Source organism: Rhinatrema bivittatum, chromosome 1 (genome assembly GCF_901001135.1).
Source record: "Rhinatrema bivittatum chromosome 1, aRhiBiv1.1, whole genome shotgun sequence".
NCBI classification, from domain to species: domain Eukaryota; kingdom Metazoa; phylum Chordata; class Amphibia; order Gymnophiona; family Rhinatrematidae; genus Rhinatrema; species Rhinatrema bivittatum.
Genome location: NC_042615.1, coordinates 807,981,393 through 808,001,946, shown reverse-complemented (window position 1 = coordinate 808,001,946; position 20,554 = coordinate 807,981,393). Strand labels below are relative to the sequence as shown.

Sequence of the window (20,554 nt, the reverse complement as noted above, 5' to 3'; positions counted from 1 at the left end):
AGTCATGGCAGTGATAGCCACAACTCAACAGAGCATAACCTGTAGCGGCCACAACTAAGAGTCTAAAACGCACGGAGTGGGCGACTCGTATAGACCTGCGTCGAATACCTCCGCAGGGGTGTTGTCGACGTCAACGCTTCTGCAACATGAGACTGAGAAGAAATCAAGACACAAGCCTTCACTGGTGCCGGGATCGGCGCACTTAGAACGGTCGACGATGCATGCGTCGAAACACTCAATATTGATGCACAAAAAGTCGAAGCAGACGCAAGGCGCGTCAATGGCGGCGCAAGGGGAGTCTGTCGACGCAGAAGGCGTCGATGGCAAGACAGAAAGCGTCGGGATCGACACATCAGACATTGGATATGGCGCAAGCTTTGTCAAAACCGACGCATGAAGTGTCTACATCGACGCACTCAAAACCATTGACGTTATATGCGTCTGTCGACGCATACAGTCTCTAGGCAGATTCAACCAGCATCTGCACTGTAATTCGAGGCGCATAATCCCATGCAACTGAAAAGGCCATCACCACACGTCTCGACTCAGATCTCCAGAAGTGAGGCCCACTCGGAATGTGGAAAATGGCATGGAAAGCGCCGGACGAAGTCGGTTGATAGCAACCCGCAATCTTCTCCATCCCCAGGAAAGGGAGTGGGTTTTACCCCACACCATATGGGCAAGGAGCTTTCTGGTTCATGCCTCTCAGACCAATTCATCTCCCCAAGAAGAGAGATTCACCATCAATCGACACCATAATCTGAGGAAGAGTACGTCAGAATTACGTCCTCCTCCTCCTCTTCCCCACGACGGACATCCAACCATGATTCACCAAAATCGACACGGGTTGGATGAAACGTCACCCCCAACAACCAGTCTGAAAGAAAAGGAAGACTGAGTTGGGAAGGGGGAGATCCTTCGCCGCCTCAATCAGCGATACAGGGAAACCGCAGATGCCGACGCAACCTGAGAGGCGTATTTCCAACTGTCAATGGCCCTGTCGGGACTCTTTGAAACGCTACAATCTACGTTTCAACTTCCTTCATCTCCCACGGGTAGTGCACCACCCACCCTCATTGCCAGAACAACCGAGGAACCCCTCTCCACCAGTTCCATCCCATCAAACGCCCATGGTACCAAGCAAGGCCCAATCACCGGCCAGGATTGGACTCTGATTCCTCTCCCTCATCATCAACGGGGTACCCATCAGATCCACTGGAGGGATACACCTGAACCATACTCACCACCAGAAGACCTCTCTTATCCAAAATTCCTGGATAAGATGGGGAGAGTTCTCAATCTACAGGTCCAAAACCTACAGGACCCTCGAGGGGAACGCTCGGACTACTCAGGATATTAGATGTACCAAGCTGAACCGCCTCACTACCATCTCACAAGGTTATTGGATTCAGTCCTGGAAAAATCATGGGAAACACCCTACACTATTCCACTGGTCTAAAAAAAAAAGACCAACCTCAATTTAGAATGCAGAAGTCCCAATTCTATTCTAAGTCACAAATCTATTCTATGCCACAACTGCCACCACTCTTCGTTGGTTGTGGAATCTGCAATGCAGTGAGCCAAAGGTCTTAAAATGCACGTGTTGGCACCTCCAGGAAAGGACCAACGAATCCTGGATGATTTTGGGAAAAGTTCGTATCAATCGTCTATGCTGTCCTCCGGATCAGTCAACATCCAATTCTACCTGGTCCAATATCTATACGAAAATCTGCAAACACTTTAAAGCAGCACTGGCCCACTCCAGAGTCGCCATCCCTAACTCAACAGATACAAGGACCTAGAAGAAGGCATTTGACACCTTCTCCGAACAGTGTACGAGTCATTCGAGTCATCGACTCGCACATCCCGCCTTGGCCATTGCCGCCCGACAAAATGGCCTTGCTTTCACTCCAGCTGCCATCGAGGAACTCCTTCATGAACGGCTGGCGAATTATTCTGCAGAGGCGAAATCTTTTCAGGGAAAATTTTCAAGAAACGGTTGCAAACCTGAATAACCAGGCAGTGGCTGTCCAATCGTTGACTCAAACATCATCCTTCGCTGCACAACATAGATATTACTCTGCCAACCGCAGACAACAATATCACCGTCGCCCCGATAGCAATATCAGCAGTTTCGCCCTGCTCCTTACAACCCACGCAAAGGGCAGCACCTCAAACCTCTTCAAGCAAGAAGGGGGTAGAGTAAGACCACAAAGAATTCAGGCACAGCAGCCTCAACCGGCGACAGGAAGCGACCCCATCTTTTTAATACAACCGCATCATACTAATCACTACCACTACACCCACCAGGGAGGATCACATTATGCCTACCATGCTGGGAGAAGATAACTACAGACCTATGAGTTCTAGAAATCATAAGACAGGGATACCAACTTAGTTTCCACAACAAACCCAATCTACCCCACCTAATGCCCAACCGAGTTCCATGTCAACAAACTCAATTGGCACAGGAAATTTCATCCCTACTCCAACAAAGAGCGATCCAACGAATTCCCATACATGCTCGAAACAAGGGATTCTATTCACTGTATTTCCTGATTCCCAAGAAAACAGGTGGGCAGCGACCAATTTTGGATATACGAGAGTTGAACACACACCTAGTCAAAGAGAAGTTCAAATTGGTGTCCCTCAAAACCATCTTACCACTTCTTCAACCCAAGGACTGGATGTGCTTGATAGATATGAAAGATGCTTACACCCATATTCCTATCCACCACTCCTCTTGGCGGTACCTATCTTTCCAGTTTCGAGAATAGCATTTCCAATACAGAGTACTACCCTTTGGCCTCTCAGCAGCACCCAGGGTTTTCACCAAGTGTATGGCAGTGGTGGTGGCACATCTACGTCAGATGGGCATCAAAATCTTTCCTTACCTGGACGACTGGCTCATAGTGGCATCCGCACCACAGATTCTCAATGACTACCTTCACCAGACATTACACTGTCTACACTGTTTGGGAATCGTAGTCAACTACCAAAAATCCAATCTGATTCTGAAGCAATCTCTGCACTTCATTGGGGCGCGTCTGGATACAATCCACACCAGAGCTTTCCTGCCAAAGGATCGGAGAATAGAGATGCGACGACTCTTCCACTCCATCCAATTGTTCAAACAACCTTCAAAGCGACAGGTATTTATCATCTTTGGTCACATGGCAGCAGCCATTCATACTGTTCCAAACACACAACTACACATGCGTCGACTACAATGGGGACTCAAGCCACAATGGAAACAGCACTCACAGGCCTTAACGTCACGAGTGACTCAGTCAATGCTGACTCAGTTCATGCTGGAAGATATAGCGTGGTGGCTCAAGGAACCAACGCTCAAGAAGGGAGCATTGTTCACTACACCCCCCCCCCCCCCCCCCCCCCCCCCCACAACATAGTTCTCACCACCGATGCATCTCGCAAAGGCTGGGGAGCTCATTTGGACCATCTGCAAACGCAAGGCCTCTGGTCCCCAGAGGAACAGAACCTGCAAATCAATCTACTCGAACTCAGAGTGATAAAGAACGCTCTCCAAACATTCCTTCCGCACTTAAGAGGTCGGCGAGTCATGGTCTACACCGACAATCAAGTGGCGATGTTCTACATCAACAAGCAAGGAGGGTTCCGGTTCTGGTTCCTCTGCAAGGAAACTGCAAATCCTGGAACATGCGTCACATCACTCAATACACCTTCAAGCAACGTATCTACTGGGGACCATCAACACTCAAGCCGACCATCTGAGTCACATATTCTACCCTCATGAGTGGATACTCAACCAACAAGCTGCGGATGCTCTTTTCAAACACTGGGGGAAACCGATCGACCTTTTTGCGACAGAAACTCAATGCGAGAGTCCCTCGCTTTTGTTCTGTATTGACCAGTGCTTATCGAACGACACAGGATGCGTTCCTCCTACCATAGACAGAACCTCTCATGTATGCGTTCCCTCCAATACCTCTCATTACAAGAACATTCCAAAAATGCATAAGAGACGCAGCTCAATTAATTTTGATAGCGCCGGCGTGGCCATGTCAACCGTGGTACACCCACCTTCTGCATCTATCAATAGCAGATCCAATATTGCTACTAGACCGCACAGATCTCTTGACACAGGAACAAGGAACTTTGCTCCATCCCATGCACAAATCGCTACACTTGACTGCGTGGAGATTGAGCGGCTCCTCTTGACAGAACAAGGAATCTCAATATCCGCGCAAACTATACTTCTCGCCTCAAGGAAGCCATTAACCCGACAAAACTATGGCTTCAAATGGAAGAGGTATTCGTCCTGGTGCTCTGCTAAAGGAATCCATCCATTAGACTGCTCACCAGAAAGACTATTGGACTATCTTCACTCTTTATACATCACGGGCTTGCAACTTCGTCTATCTCAGTGTGATAGCGGCCTATCACCGCCTGTATAGAGGACAGCCCATCTCTGTCCAACCCTGTATTTCCCGTTTTCTAAAAGGCCTGATTCACCTACAGCCTCCGGTTTCCAAGCCGCTGGTGCTGTGGAAATCTTAATTTAGTACTCAAATAACTGATGGTAGCATCATTTGAACCAATGGACTCAGCGCATATCAAATATCTTACTTGGAAGGTAGTATTTCTTATTGCCTTAACGTCAGCACGCAGAGTCAGTGAACTACAAGCGTTAGTGCACTACAGCCCTATCATAACAAGGTAGTACTTCGCACGCATCCTTCTTTCCTCCAAAAGTGGTCACCCAATTACACTTAAACCAGTCCATCAATTACCAACATTCTTTCCCAAGCCTCCTCATAATGATAGGGAACAAGTACTACATACATTGGACTGCAAAAGAGCATTGGCATATTAATAAAAGAAGAACGCATTCAGAGTCACAAGCGTCCCAATTATTTGTCTCTTTCAACCTGAACACTCCCGGTCTACCGGTAGCAAAACGGTCCATATCCAGCTGGATATCCCAATGCATTCAATTCTGTTACTCAAAAAATAACCTAACCTTGTCTTCGCAACCCTAATGCACACCAAGTGAGGGCAGTATCGACTTCCTTGGCACACCTACAACATGTGGCGCCCATAGACATTTGCAAGGCACCTGGTTTTCAGTACATACGTTCACATCTCACTACTGTCTGGATCAACAGATATCTGACTATGGTAAACTCGGACGAGTCTTTTTGCAAACCATGTCAACCTGAGCTTGTGACTGACTATCCACAATTTTAGATCACGCAGAATGACTTCTTAACTATATAACGTCGTGATCAGGAGCGTAGGACTCCCATGACAGCATGGCTAATTCAGCCCTGCTATCAACGGGAAAAAGAAAGCTTGCTTACCATAAACGGTGTTTCCGTAGATGGGATGAATTAGCCATGCTGACCCACCCACCTCCCTGGATAGTCAGCAACTTATATCATGAACTGCTAAATCACAGACTGAGGAGAGACTGTTTTTCTGCGCGGGAAGGTACGCGCAGCCGCACAGAGCAAAGCTCTGTATTCTACTCAGAAGCTCCGCCTCCTGGGCCCCGCTGGACAGTTCCCATGACAGCATGGCTAATTCATCCTGCTATCTACGGAAACACCATTTACGGTAAGCAAACTTACTTTTTTCAATAATGCAACAGTATTTTAAAAAAAATCCTTGTTTATTTTGTGTAAACATAGCATAAGCGTTGAATGGTATACCATATGAAAATATTTGTCTATTATACTGCTGTTACATGCTTGTATTGGCATTAATTTCATAAATAAAGTAGGAGAAAAGTTAGTACAATTGTGTGCGTTTGCAAGAAGTTTTCACCAATGTTAGGTCTATCAGAGACAAGAGTAGGTGAGCCAAGTACCCATCTGGGACACTGCATGTTTAGTACAACCTAGCACAGGTTTTTCTGGCTTCGGCTGCCCCAGCTTTGACCCTCACCTCTATTCCTATTTGTTCCTAAAACAAAGTATCTGTACCAGCACAAAGGTTAATATTTTGGTATTTCAAACAGTATGGGTATACAGTATGGGGCATTATATACAAGATGTATATAATGCCCCAACCTATAATTAACATCACAAGATACAAAAATTGTTAAAACAATGCTGAGAATAAAAATGCTGTAGAACATGTCTGCATCCAGAAATGCATTTTGGCTGATTTTCTTTCCTACCTTGCTTCCTTTCAACTTAGCCATGTATTTGACCTAGATCTCCTTGAATTCCAGCACTGTTTTTCTATCCACTGCTCTTTGAAGATGTAATTCTTACTTCTAAGTCTTCTCTTTTCAGGATTCTGACCATGACTTGTTCTAGAAATTTTCCTTTCCCTTCTTTTTTTTTTTTCTTTTAAGTGTTTGATTTTTTTACCCCACATTGAGATTTTTCCCTTTTCCAACTGTGTGATATAATTGTGTAAACCATCCTCTCTAATTTCAACTTTTCAAGTATATTGAATGTCTTTTGATAGCATTTTGACCTGTTGCAGCTACTTCATCAGTGCCGGCATCAAAGACCGAAACATCTCCTTCAGTATCCAGTGTAGGTCTCAGCCCACCGCCGTGTCCACCACCTCTTCACTTCTGCTTCAGCACCACAGCACACAGCAACAGCAGTGCTGTCCACACTGCCTCAGACTAGCGATCTGTCACAGCTCAACAGGTAAGAAACAGAGGGAAAGTGCAATAAAGAAAGCCAAGAATGAACAGTAAAGAAAGAGAAAAATAATAAGAGCAGGAATAATAGTGAATAAGTTTCTCATTCTTCATCAACAAGCAGGGCTGAATTAGCCATGACATGTGACGATGTCAGTTGATGGTGCCAAATGGACCCCCATCTCTCTAGCTCAGTAAAGTTCTACTGAGTATGTGCCGGAGTTTCTGCGCATGTGCTGCCTCGTGAGCCCCCTCAATCTTTTATTTTTTTTGTTGTGAGAATCCTTTTCTTTTTCTACTTTTCCTTTTTTACCTCACTGTCGGGCCGATACAGTAAGGTAGAAAGAGGTGCGTTAGGGCTGGGCGCACCCACGTTTGCCGCACGCACAGTTCAGATCACATACCGCTCGATACTCTATTAAATGGCATGCAAATGCAAGCCGCGTCCAACGCGCGTCCATGAAGCGCAATCCATTTTACTGTATAGGTGCTATACAGCACCTATACAGTATCCTGGGTGCGCTGGTACCTGTCATTTCAAATGTCATTTCAAATGACATTTGAAATGACAGGTACCAGGAAGTGGATCCCAACTTTAACCAAAAGAAAACCTAAAAACGGGTACGTTCATACACTTTTGCTGACTTGGGGGCCCGTCAATTTGGGCGCTCAAGCCAGCGAAGCGTATGAACGTACACCGTGACGTCGCGCGCGCCCGTTCATGTGCTTTCGCTGGCTTGAGCGCCCATGCACTACGGACGTGTGTTCATCCGACTTCGCCAGCGGGGGCCGCTGGAAGCCGCTTTTGCCGCCAGCTGCCCCCGGGAGAAAGGGGAGCCGCGGTGCGCGCCTCCGGAGGAGGGCAGAGAGGGTTGAAAGAAAGAAAAAGTAAGTTAACTTTGGTTACACTTATTCACAATACTTTACATGTCGAGTCGCTTTTCGCCCTGCGCCTTGCTTCAGGAGGAGGGGATTTTAGGTTTTCCTTTTGGTTAAAGTTGCTTCGGGAGGAGGGCGAGAGAGGACTGGGGTTGCCCCAGAGACCGGCACCCAGGGTCGCGGCCAGGGCAGGTGAGCGGGGGCTGGGGGAAAGTTTTGCCGTCTACCCTTACCTCTGCCTCTAAAAGCAGGGGTAAGGGTAGGCGGTAATTAGCAGGTTAAAGACGTGGCTAAACTGCAGTTTAAAAAGGGCGATAGTCGGGGCGCATGTTACTGAATGGGAGGGGAATAGCTAATCCGATCGTTTACATCTCATATACATGCCGCGGGTGGAAAGGGTTACCCGTTGATTTAAAGAAGCGGTAAGGATGGGTGTTAAAAGGGATAGTGAATCGCAGGTTGGACTAACGCGGCCAAATTGTGAGTAGAAAGCGGGTTAGAAGCAGGGTAACCGCGGCCGCACTTTACTGTATTGGCCTGACAGTCAGCAGCCCCTCAACAGCACTTTTCAGTGCTACAAAAAAGATAAAAGTTGAGAGATTGGGTTCAGGAAGGCAACACCTAGTGGCTTTAAAAACTCTCTAAGACTCTGGTTCTAAGAGGTCTGTCACTGATGGCCACAAACATCTGCTACAAGTGCCTCTGGCCTAATCACAACACCAGTTGCTATGATGGTGAGTGGATGTCTTCTAGATTCCAGAAAGACAGAGGAGCTCTACAGGCTAGTTAAGAAATGGAGTGCCTCCTCTGGCTCCCTCCTTGCCAAGTTGAGCAAAGACATCTCTGGCAGGGCTCGCCCCCACCTACGGTGCCAGACCCCAGATCCGCCATGGCTGCAGGATTGAGCTAGGCATGAAAGTGCTGGACACAGAGCTAACATGCTCCAGAGCACACTTCTGAGCCTAGTCTCCTTCTTAGGGTTTGTTGGTGCCAAAGAAGTGCGATTTGGCCCCAGCGATGTGGAAATCATTGGTGCTGTTGATGCAGAAGTTCTCAATTACATAGATGCAGATGTCTGTGGAACAGCCAATGCCAGTTCCAATAGGCCCCGATGAGGATTCTTGACAAGTGCCCTCCTTGTTTTTTTGCACCTTTATCACTGACCTTCCTCCTGTTTCCAGATCCCAGATCCTCTAAAGCTCCATTAGTGTTGTCTGCCCAGAGCATCCAGCCTGGACCCTTCCACTATATCTGGAAACACCAGAACCCATCTGTTCTATCGTGCCTTTGGTCTCCATGCATCCGTAAAGCTGGTTCAGCCAAGAAGAGGTCCCTACCTGAAGTCCGGTACATGCTTCTCAAGGGGGTGACCCTATACTAGTCTCAGAAGAGGATGTCTCTTCTCCAACTCCAGCCCAAGGACACATCAATCTGTGGATCACAGAACTGGTGAAGACTCTTTACCTCTAGCAGCCAGTGATGAGGACACCCTTCATCCTCAAGTGGATTTGTTCCCTCAAGTGGGAGTCCCTCCTGTTTCCATGCCATGGAAACACCTATCAGAAAATTCCAGTGGAGGAAGCTAGCACAAACCTCTGTCGGGCAGACTATCCTTCTCGCTGGAGGAGTCCAGCCAATATTCAGAAGATGAAATGCAAGGCACAGCCAACTGAGACCTTCCCTGGAAGCTGTCTCTCCAAGATGACCAAGGTCTCTGTCCCCAATCACCATCTTATTTATTGGTGTCATAGGTTAGCATCCCTCCACCATTCGGGTCAGAAGAGAAGTTTACAGAGATTATTTCAGACCCTTTCCTGACTTGCTGAAGCATTCCTCTCTGCCAGAAGACCTCTCATACTCTTTGAAAAATTGGGTAAGGTAATCAGTCAACATCTGGAAGCATAATGAATCCTGTAAGGAAGTCTTTACCCTACTTAGGATATTGGAAACTCCCTCTGAATAAGTAATGATCCCAGTTCATCAGATTTTATGGAACCTGCAAGTAAGAATGTGAGATAATCTGGCCTTCTGCCCCTGGTAACCAGGAAGCTGAATATCAAATACAGAGTGTAGCAGTCTCCTGGTTTTGGTTTAGTCCAATTGTCCCACCAATCAGTAGGGGTGGAGTCAGCTTTGAAGCGGGCTAAAATGACGCTGATATCTTCTAACGCACTACCAGATAAGGACTCCAGGTTGCGGGACAACTTTGGGGAAAAAAGTCTTCCAGAGCTCGATGCTGAATGCCCAACTTTATATGGTCAATACTTACATGACTGCATCAAAAAGCTGAAACCCATTATGAAGTCCCTGGACATAGAATGCAAGATATATACCTAGCACTCCTAGATGCCGAAGAGTGTAAGCGGCAACTCATCCAGTTGGTGTACGAGTCTTTTGATACAGTGACAAGATTCTCTGCAATGGGGCAGTAGGGCATGCTGGGAGGCCTGGCTGAAGGCTAGCAATCTAAGGGAAGACATATATGAGAAGCTGGTCAACATCCTGTGTTGGGGTGACAATCTTTGGGGACAAGGTTAGAGAAACTGTCACCTCGGTTATGGAAAAATATGCGGCCATCCATCCCGACAGCAGGATCAAGCAGCCTTTCTCTTCCAGGTGGCCTTACTTTGCTTTTCTCAGTCCTCCTTTAAGAGATGCCCTTTCTGCCAATTTCAGAGACACTACCCTACACATTTGCTATGAAACAGCAACTTCCAACTCAGTATGCCTGCGTAAGACGTCAGCCTAAAAACAACTCAGCAGTCTCAGTCCAAGCTAGGACCTAGTTTTGATGAGTCCTATTTCTCAGGACCTGACCCCTCCAGTAGGGGGAAGGATTCATCTGTTCTTCCACGAGTGGAGGAAGATCTCCAAGGAATGTTGTATCCACAAAACTGTGGAATCTTGTTACCATTTGTGCTTCTGTCAAGCTTCTAGTGCTTCACCAACATTCAGCCTTCAATCCAGATCCATCTCACTTGACCTAACTTTATCTTTGAGGTGAAGTTTATTTTTTAGCCAGTGTGCAATAATAACCAGTCTCTCCTGACGAATGTGGCAAAGGATTCTATTCCCGTCATTTTCTTATCTCTAAGAAATCATGGGGATTGATTTATGAATACTAAACTTGGAGGAGTTGTGGAGAGAAGTTCAAGATGAATATATCCTCCACACCATCCCCGAACAGGAAACTGGATATGTATTCTGGATCCAAAAGATGTGTATGCTCACATCTCTATCTATCCTTCCCATTGGAAATACTCAGATTCACCGTGGAGAATTCACAATACCAATACAAGGTTCTGCCCTTCGTTTTGTTGGTGGCCCCGAGGATTTTCATGAAATGCTTGGCGGCAGTAACTACTGGAGGGGTCAGGTCCTGAGAAATAGGACTCATCAAAAACTAGGTCCTAGCTTGGACTGAGACTGAGTGTTTTAGGCTGACATCTTACGCAGGCATCCTTGAGTTGGAAGTTGCTGTTGCAATAGCAAATGTGTAGGGTAGTATCTCTGAAATTGGCAGAAAGGGCATCTCTTAAAGGAGGACTGACTCTTCTATATTCTGTAGAGGTTGGGATTTGATGGCTGGTTCCTAGATGCCCTTCGCTTATTATATCATGCACCCACTGCTGTTATCGTAGCCAATAATGTTCACTCAGAAGTGTTTTCTATAACCCGTGGTACCAGACAAGGGTGCCCCTTGTCACCCTTGCTTTTTCTGTTACAGTTAGAGCCTTTATTACTGTCAATTCTCGATATGGGGCTGATACGGGGTATACGCATGCACCATGAAATTTTTAAATATGTTGCCTTTGCTGATGATGTGATGCTCTTTTTGTCTAGACCCCAGCGCTCTTTACCTCCATTAATGCAGCTTCTTGCTGAGTTTGGCAGTTTTGCGGGCCTTCGCCTTAATCCGACTAAGTCTGAGGCATTAGCCTTTCCGGCTACCCTTAGAGAGAGCTGGCAGGGTGATTTTCCATTAAAATGGGCTGATGGCTCCCTCCGCTATTTGGGGGTGATCCTTACTTCCCCTCTTACTGGTCTTTACGTGGCTAATGTTAAGCCTTTACTTCAAGTGACTCTGGATAAACTCCGCACTTGGCATGCCTTGCCTCTCTCTCTGTGTGGCCGTCTCAATTTATTTAAGATGGTGCTCTTACCAAAATGGCTATTTCTTTTGCAAAACTTGCCTCTTTTGCTTAGTCGTCAGGATCTTCGATCCATTGACAAAGCCCTACGGGTTTTTTTATGGAGGGGAGGTAAAGCGCGTATTTCGTTGGTGGATCTTCGAGAGCGCTGGGGAGAGGGGGGATTGGGAGTCCCGGACTTGCGACTCTACAATCTGGCATGCAATCTCCGTATTCTACGGGATTGGATGTTACATCAATCCTCCTCTGTTCACATAACAGCGGAGTCGGCCTTGGTGGTGCCTTTTGCTCTTTCTTATGTTGTTCAAGCTCCCGCCCGGGAACTCCCTTCCGTGTTACTTCATTCTTCAGTTGTTACCCCGATTCGAGCTACGTGGCGGCTGGTCACCAAGCTGCTATGGACGCCTCGGTTGTGTGTGCCCCTGTTGCCTATCCAGGGGAATGGTGCCTTTCTCCCAGGCTCCCAGACCAAGGGGTTCCAAGACTGGCGGGCACAGGATCTTACTCACCTGGGACAGGTTATAAATGATGATGGTCAGTTGCTTTTATTTTCTGACCTGCGCTCTAGGTTTGGGTTGAATGCTTCTCATGTTTTCCCATACCTCCAACTTAAGCATTATTTTCAGTCCTTACCGATGGACCCTGGCCCGGTGGAGGTTCTTACCTCCTTAGATAAGGTTTTGAGGTTTAACGTCCAGAGGGCCCCCAAGCTATCCCAGTATTACAAGACTTTAAAAGGTGTCACGAGAATTGAGCCATATGCATTATTGCTTGAACGCTGGAATAGGGATGGGATATTTGCTCTTACAATCCCCATATTAAAGGCAAGCTTTGGACGAATCAATCACATTACTATTAATATGTATTACCGAGAGATGCATTATAAGTTTCTGCGAAGGGTTTATATTTCTACCCAATTGGCTCATCGCTCCGGCTTGGTCCAGAGTGCAATTTGCGGTAAATGTCATGGAGCAGTTGGGCATCTCTCTCATTCTTTTTGGGCGTGTCCTAAAGTCCGCCGATTCTGGGGACGGGTCGCATCTTATTTAATGGACTTTTTGGGGGTTAATCTGCCTATAACGCCACTGCTGTTCCTTTTTGGCCATTTCCCACGCATTTCCTTGAAGCAGGGTCCCCGTTATTTTATACATAAAGCTTGCTTGGTGGGGAAGAAGGTTATTTTATTGTACTGGCGGGATCCGAGTCCCCCCTCATTTTGGACTTGGCGCAACCATTTGCATCACTTGTTGCGCATGGAGGAATTGGGCTCCCGGGTGGATCCTCGCTCCCGCCGGCGATTTTTACTGATTTGGGACCCATATTTGCAATCACTATCTCCCCAGTCACGAAGTTTGGTTATCAATGATTGCTGAGGTTGCAGTGGAATCCACCTCTTGAAGATTCAACATGGCCTCTGGACGTATCACAGGAATCTACGTGCATGGACTCTGCCTTTGGACATTTCACCTTCATGGGGGGGAGGGTGGGAGGGTTGGGGGGGGGGGGGGGAAGGGGTGTTGTTGGTTGACCGCTGTGGAGCAGTTGTTATTGCATGGTCTGTGTGGAGGACAGTGTACCACCTCTCCAGACCAACTTTTTGGTTCTACATTTTGGCTGTGTTGATTGTATAATAATAATAAAAACCGTTTGATACTAAAGGAGGACTGAGCAAAGCAAAGTAAGGCCACCTGGAAGAGAGTGGCTGCTTGATCCCTGCTGACAGGGGATGGATGGCCACATATTTTTCCTTAACTGAGGTGACAGTTTCTCTAACCTTGTCCCCAAAGATGGTCACCCCAACACCAGGATGTGGCCAGCTTCTTTATATGTCTTCCCATAGATTGCTAGCCTTCAGTCAGGCCTCCCAGCATGCCCTACTGCCCATTGCAGAGAATCTTGCCACTGTATCAAAGGACTCGTACACCAACTGGATGAGTTGCCGCTTACACTCTTCGGCATCTAGGAGTGAAATGCTTGGTGGCAGGAGTATGAGAGGTCTTATTGCCGGGAAATATGCATTTTCCCTTACCTGAATGACTAGTTACTGATAGTACCTTTTCAAGCAAGGGTGTTAGGACTCTTTGAGGAAGACTATTCAAATCCTTCTCCTTAGACTTGTTAGTCATTCTCCAAATCAAAACCTCATCCCAAAATCGAAGCTTATCGGGGCTTAGATGCTAGAAGAGAAAGCATCCTCCTTCGGAAAGATCAATTTGCATTCGAGCAGCAGGTCCAGAACTTGCAACAGCAAGATGTCTCAGAATGGACAATTCTGGTTATCCTCTGGCAAGCGATCTCTGACTCGTCTGAATGTGAGGGCTCTTAAGTGGGGCCTCCATTTTCAGTTGGATCGGCTGAATCAACCTGGTCTCGTTCCACAGTAGTAACTCTGAGATGATGACATCCCTTCATTGGTGGCTGGACCCCCTTGGTTCTGGGAATAGGGTCTCCTCTTCGAGCCTTACCTCATCAAGTGATATTAGTTAAGGATGCATCCACCAGAGGGTGGTGAGCAATTATAGTTTCTTCTTGAATTCAGACAACATAATTGGTAATGGAACATCTGCTTCATATCCACCTCTTAGAGTTGTGAGTCATCCAGCATACCTCAAGAGTGTTCTCACCTGCTTCAGGGAAAGAGAATTTTCATCCAAACTGACAATCAAGTAGCGTTATTCTGAGTAAACAAACAAAAAGGCACAGGATCCTGGACTCTTTGAGAGTCTCAAAGAATTTGGGAATGAGCCCTCGGTCATGGGGCCTTTCTGCAGGCAACCTACCTTCCAGCATAATGATGGATCATCTCTGCACAGATTCCAACTAGTCTGTAGATCAAGGCGTGGCAAACAGGTTGTACCACTTATGGGGGTGACCATCCATCAACTTGTTTGCACTGGAAAGCAACAAGAAGGCCAAAAAAGATGCTTCCTTGAAGCAAATTAAGATCTCTTTTGGATGTTTTTCTGTATGCATTTCGACCACTTCCACTAGTGACAAGGACAATTCAGAAGGTGCTCAAAGATTAGGCAATTCTTATCCTCATCACCCCAGCATGGCCAGACTGGCATGGTTTCTCTCATCAAATTGTTAATCAGCCCTCCAGTCCCTCTGGGAACCAATCTAGCACTATTAACCTCAAGAGGAGTCATCTGTCAGCTAACCTCCCCTTCCTCATCCTTGACTGCATGGATGTTGAATGTTTCAATAGTGTTGTCACTGTCCACTTTCCAAAGAGGTTGAGGACATTGTGATCTCAGTCAAGACACCATCCTATAGAAGAATGTATGATTTAAATGGAAGTGTTTCTTGTCTTGGTGTCAGATGGAGTCATCTGACCCGTTCGCCTATATTCCCTCTCCTCTTCAGGTCTGAGGATGTCATCAGTGAAAGTGTATCTTAGTGCCATCGTGGCTTACTACTTTCAGGTATACACCTGTGACCCTGGAGAGTTGACTACCTAGCTAAGTTAAGCTCTGTGATCAACTAAGGGGCTCATGAGGCAATGTGCCTAGAGGATCTCCTGTGCATGGTCAATAGTAAAAGTTTTACTGAGCTAGAAAGATGGATCTGTTCACTGTTGGATGATGTCACTACATGTCATGGCTAATTTATCCTGCTATCTACGGAGAGCCCCGTTTACAATAAGTAAACTCTTGATGTAAATAATAAATACATATTGTGGATAGCATCCAGAGAAGATATCCAGCCTTCCAGCTGTGCACTAGATTATCTCCCCATAGAGAGGAAGCTGAAGGCTTTTTGTTTGGTTGGTTGTTTGTTTTTTTTTTCTCAAATAAATCTGGTAACCTGACAGCTGGATTGTGAGACAACTACAACTCATGCCTTTTGAAAATCCCTCCAACTTGCCTGCCTAAAAGGGCATCGAGGCCCTGTTTCCAACAGGACCAACTTAGGTCAGAAATCTCTTCCCTTTTACAGGCCTGTGTGGTCAAACCTATTCCTCTGCAGGAGAGAAGCAAGGATTGTACTTCAGAGAGAAGAAAAAATTAAGATGACTTCTCTAGGGTCCAACAGAGGTAAAAGCCAATCTGGGGCTTTTTCTTGGCTCTGCCTCTTTTCAGAGGGACATTTTTCATTGCCTTTCACTAATTTCTGGATGTTTTGAACCTATAGCAGGACCCTTGCTGGAGGGGACTTAGCTCAAGCAGTATCTTTAAAAAAAATCCACTTATTGTGACATCACTTCTGGTCTGGCAATGGTAAAAGCTGACCTGGCCCAGTTGGTGGCCTTGACCTCTGAAGGAGGTGAAGACAAGGGGGTCTTCCCTTTCATGTTTTGCTTACTTGCTAAACTCCACTAAGAAACTGTCTTCAAGTACTGTTGGAGTGCTGAGTCACATTCTGACCATTTGAGGTTATTGCTGTTTTGGAGTGGGTTTTTATACTAATCCTCTATGAGGGTGCTTTTTCCTCTGATTTTCCTGAAAGTTATCGTTCAGAGGGGAAAATACAGAGTCTTACAAATCCAGGAGATGTAACCTCATTCCTCTTTTCTGGTCAACTTGCCAATTTGTTCTGTGTCAAAGCTGGAGTTTGGCCAGGTTTCTGTAGTGGATATTTAGGATCCTTCATGTTGTAGAGTAATACCATTTTCACTTATAGATTGAATAAAGTACAGGAGCAGCATACCCATACATGCTGCAGTCATGACCGCATGTCCACACTGCAGGAGGAAGAAGGAAGTTGCAGGTGGAGCAGGGAGACTGAATATACCACCAAAGCCGGGGCTTCCAGTGGAGGGAGACCAGAGTTGCTACTGCTGTTCCTGGGAGAAGATCCCAGAATAAGCAATGGAACTGGCCTGGAGGGAGTTCTAGATTTGCCATTGGGGAGAAAGGGTAAAGTTGCCACTGGAGCCGCTACTGAGAGGAGGAGGCATGGGGAACTGTGTCTTTCTGGGAGGAGGACACTGCTAGGACCAATGAAAAAAAAAGGAAATGCTGGGAAAAGATGGATGAGGGATGTAAGAGTAGGGAAGGAGAGAAGGGAAATGCTGGGAAGAGGTTTGAGAAGAGATGATGAGAGAGAAGGGAGAAAACAATGGAGATGCTGGGAAAAGAAATTAAAATAGTTATCTTGCCCTGTCAGTGATTTTCAGTTATGATTTCTCCTGATTTTCTCCTGTTTTGTTCTTTTTGTAATAAACCTCAATTCTCAGCAAAGCCTCCCAACCCTCCAAAATGAAAGTGCCTTATAAATACTCATATTCTGAGATCAAAAAGGTGGATGATAATGGATCTTGTTGATCACAATATTGGTATATTTTGCATTGTGAAACATGGCTGTACAGAAGTGATACAGTGATATTTTCACATCTGTGTCCATTGCTTATAAAATTTACTTGCAGTCTCTTTTGAACCAGAAAGATGAAGGTGTTGCAGTTATTATTGACAATAAAATTCAGCAGCTATAAATAATTCAACCATGGTATACAATGTGTTTGACATGGGTATTTATTAAATGGGGATTCTTTTCTTTTCTTTTTGTTTTTGTTTGTTTTTTGTTATGCTTCTAAGGAAAATGAAATATTCCTTTGGATCTTCTTCATTGTAGATTTTATTATTAAGGCTGATGTTATTGATATGGGTTCCGGCTATGTATTTTTTTTTATGCTATGCATTTGCATGGGTTTGCACAATTAGTAGACAAACCAACGCATGTCAAAATATTCTTGACGTTTTTATGTATTAATGCTGCATCTAGACATGTAATTAATGATCTTAGGATAGATCCAGTGGGCTCATCTGATCATTTTTTGCTTAAGTTTTAGCTTAAGGTTATGGACTCTTTGATTTTAACATAAACTTTAGCTAAACTCAGGGATAGGAAAGATCTTACCGTGGCTAGGTTTCTAGATTCTTCTAATCAAAATTTAACATTTTATTACTGTTTGTTCAAGTGTGTCAGCTGAAATCTCAGTGAGGCTATAACATATTTCGGTGCCATCAGATGGAGATAAACTGCTCTGCCAATTAGTTGTGACCTCAGGATGTGTTCCCTAGGGGCATAGATGGATTTCAGCGTATTGATACATAATGCTATCTGTAATGTATTAATGCTTATTTTCTAAAATGTTCCACAGGTATTTTTAATAGATATAAATTCTCTAGGAAAGCAAAAATTGCCACAAGTAAACCTAGAGTTACGTACCAAACCATCTGAGAACAGATGATTGGGTGTTGGTGGATTTGATGTCCGAGGAACTGGTGGTGCTTGCATTGCTACTGCTTTGTTGAGTACTCTGTGCTGTAAACTGGCCCCCAACCTGGAGATTTCAGCTGCTCAAGGATCTGTGAGCCCGCAGAGTTGGTCATTTCCAAAGACCCAAGATCACCAGAGCCAAGAACAGAAGACTAAGAAATAATAGAACACATTGCATTATTAGTATTATTTCTCTTCTATTGTTCTGTTTGTCCATATTTAAGTTACAATTAAAAATTCAGTCACGAATTGTCACGTTCACAAACAACACAGCAGGAAAGCAGTGCTGCTAATCAAGCACCATCCAAGCTCAAGGCACAGAAATTTGATAAAAATGAAAGTGCCAGCAACTCTAAATTATATCTAACAAGAATTTATTTAAAGCACATAAGGATGTGCATTCATCACATTGATTTCGGCAGTTCTCCCAGGACAAGCAGGATGGTAGTCCTCACATATGGGTGACATCAGCAGGATGGAGCCCTATCACGGAACCCTTTTGTCAAAGTTTCTAGGTCTTTGACTGGCACACTGAGCATGCCCAGCATGCCACCAACCCTGCATCCAGCCAGGGGTCCCCCTTCAGTCTCTTTTTGCACGCAGCAGTTGCCTCGAGGTTCTCAGGAACTCTGTGAGAATTTCTCACAACTTTTTCCTCTCGGAATTTTCTTCAAAACGTTTTCCCCATCCCGGGGTCCCCCATCGACCGTCGACCGCCGCTTAAGCCGGTAAGTTTATTTACCTCGTTCTTTGCAGTCGGTTCCCGACGTTGCTCCTATCGGTGCCAGATGTCCAACGACCGCGCGCCGCTTTTATTTTTCAAAAAATGGTGACCGGTTTTCAGAAGTGCCCCAAGTGTCTGAGGACTATGTCCATTATGGACCCTCATAACGTCTGCGTCTTATGCTTGGGGGCCTTCCCATGACGTCCAACTGTGTACCAGTTATGCCCAAATGGCACCAAAAGGCCACTGGGCCCGCTTAGAGAAAATGGAACACCTTTTCAAAACTAAGCGCTCGTTCCCCTCTACGCCGGCCAAAAGTGCACCGAGCCGGAAGCCATTGTAGTCATCGACCCCATCTCCATCGACGTCTCAGCATCGGGACACTGGTGAATGGCTGTCACTGGCATAATCTCGCTCAAAGGCCTCCACATCTTCGTCCTCTGTGCCAGAGAAGGACCGGGCCAAGCACCAAGAAAAACACAGTCATTGACATCGACGAGACCCATCTTCTGGAATGGGCACAGACAAGCCCTCGACATCGATGGAACCACCGACCAAAAAGTCCCGGGGAGAGGGGCCCCCATCCTCCTCTGGACCCGGGACACCAAGGCATTCCCCACTGGCAACTGTGCCGGGAGCCGAGATTCCACATATTACTGTGGACCCTCCGGCGGTGCCCATGGAGCCTCCAACCCCGGCAGCTGTGTTACCCACACCAGCTTTCCGGGAGGAATTGGACCAGATGGTCCAAGAGGCAGTCCTCCAAGTGCTTTGAGGATTTCAGTTGCCACCGGCACAGACTCCTATGCCGAGACCTGACCGGTACCTACAATGCTGGCTCCGCTACTCGAAAGACTAGACACCCTTATCTGAGCACTTACATCTATGCCTGTGCCTTCCGGACCGATAATGCCTTCGAGCCCATTGGTTCCTCCACCGACATCGACCCTGATTCCTCTATCATCGGACGATGAAGATCGTGATCCGTCAATGCCGGACCCGATTCCAGGGCCATCGGGTATATTACCACCCCGACGCCCATCGAAAACATCGATACCATTGGTGCCTCCACCGGCCTCGGTGCCGCCTCTGTCTATTTCAGTGCCTCCACCGATTCCATCTGTGCCGCCAATTGATCTGGCTAGATTAGGACTTCTCCCTCCATCGGAAGAACCACAGGGTGGAGGAGACCAGCCAAACGATCCCTGGGGTGATGATTCATCTGACTTCCAGGATTCTGAGGACATCCTATCGGAGCCTTCACCTCTGGAAGAAAGACATTGCTCTCTTCTAGAGGACCTCTCATTTGCCAGTTTTATAAAGGAAATGTCAGAAACCATCCCCTTTAAACTGCAAACTGAAGAGGATGCCAGACACAGGATGCTGGAAGTTCTCCAGTTCGTGGATGCTCCCAAGGAAATGATGGCAATTCCAGTCCACGAAGTTCTGCTTGACCTGCTACATCGTACCTGGGAGCACCCAAGTACAGTTCCACCGGTGAACAGGAAAACTGATGCTACCTACCTGGTTCAGTCAGCTTCAGGATTCCAGAAAAGCCAGCTCCCTCACCACTCTGTAGTGGTCGAATCCGCTCAAAAGAAAGATAAGAGGTCCTGGGTCTCATTCTTCTGTCCCTCCTGGCAAGGAGCAGAAATCCTTGGACACCTTTGGGTGCAGGGTGTTCCAGGGTTCTATGTTGATGGCATGTATAGCAGCCTACCAGCTATTCATGACACAGTACTCTAGAAAACTTTGGAAGCAGGTTCAAGATTTATTTATTTATTATTTATTTTATTTAAAAACTTTTATATACCGGCATTAGTAAGCATACATCATACCGGTTCACATTGTAACTGAAAGGCTGAAATTACAATCAACAGGGAGGGGAAGCAGGGAGGAATATACATAGTGCAGGAGACAATGAAAAAGAAACAT

At 46.2% G+C, this 20,554-nt stretch overlaps 1 protein-coding gene across 1 annotated transcript in view; it reads left to right on the top strand.

The window, feature by feature from the left end:
- Nucleotides 1-20,554, top strand: part of UBAP2 (ubiquitin associated protein 2) — a 597,209-nt gene that overhangs the window by 408,910 nt on the left and 167,745 nt on the right. The window contains 3 exon segments of the mRNA XM_029581175.1: nucleotides 3,528-3,558; nucleotides 6,530-6,572; nucleotides 6,575-6,650. Coding sequence (XP_029437035.1) covers nucleotides 3,528-3,558; nucleotides 6,530-6,572; nucleotides 6,575-6,650 — 150 coding nt within the window.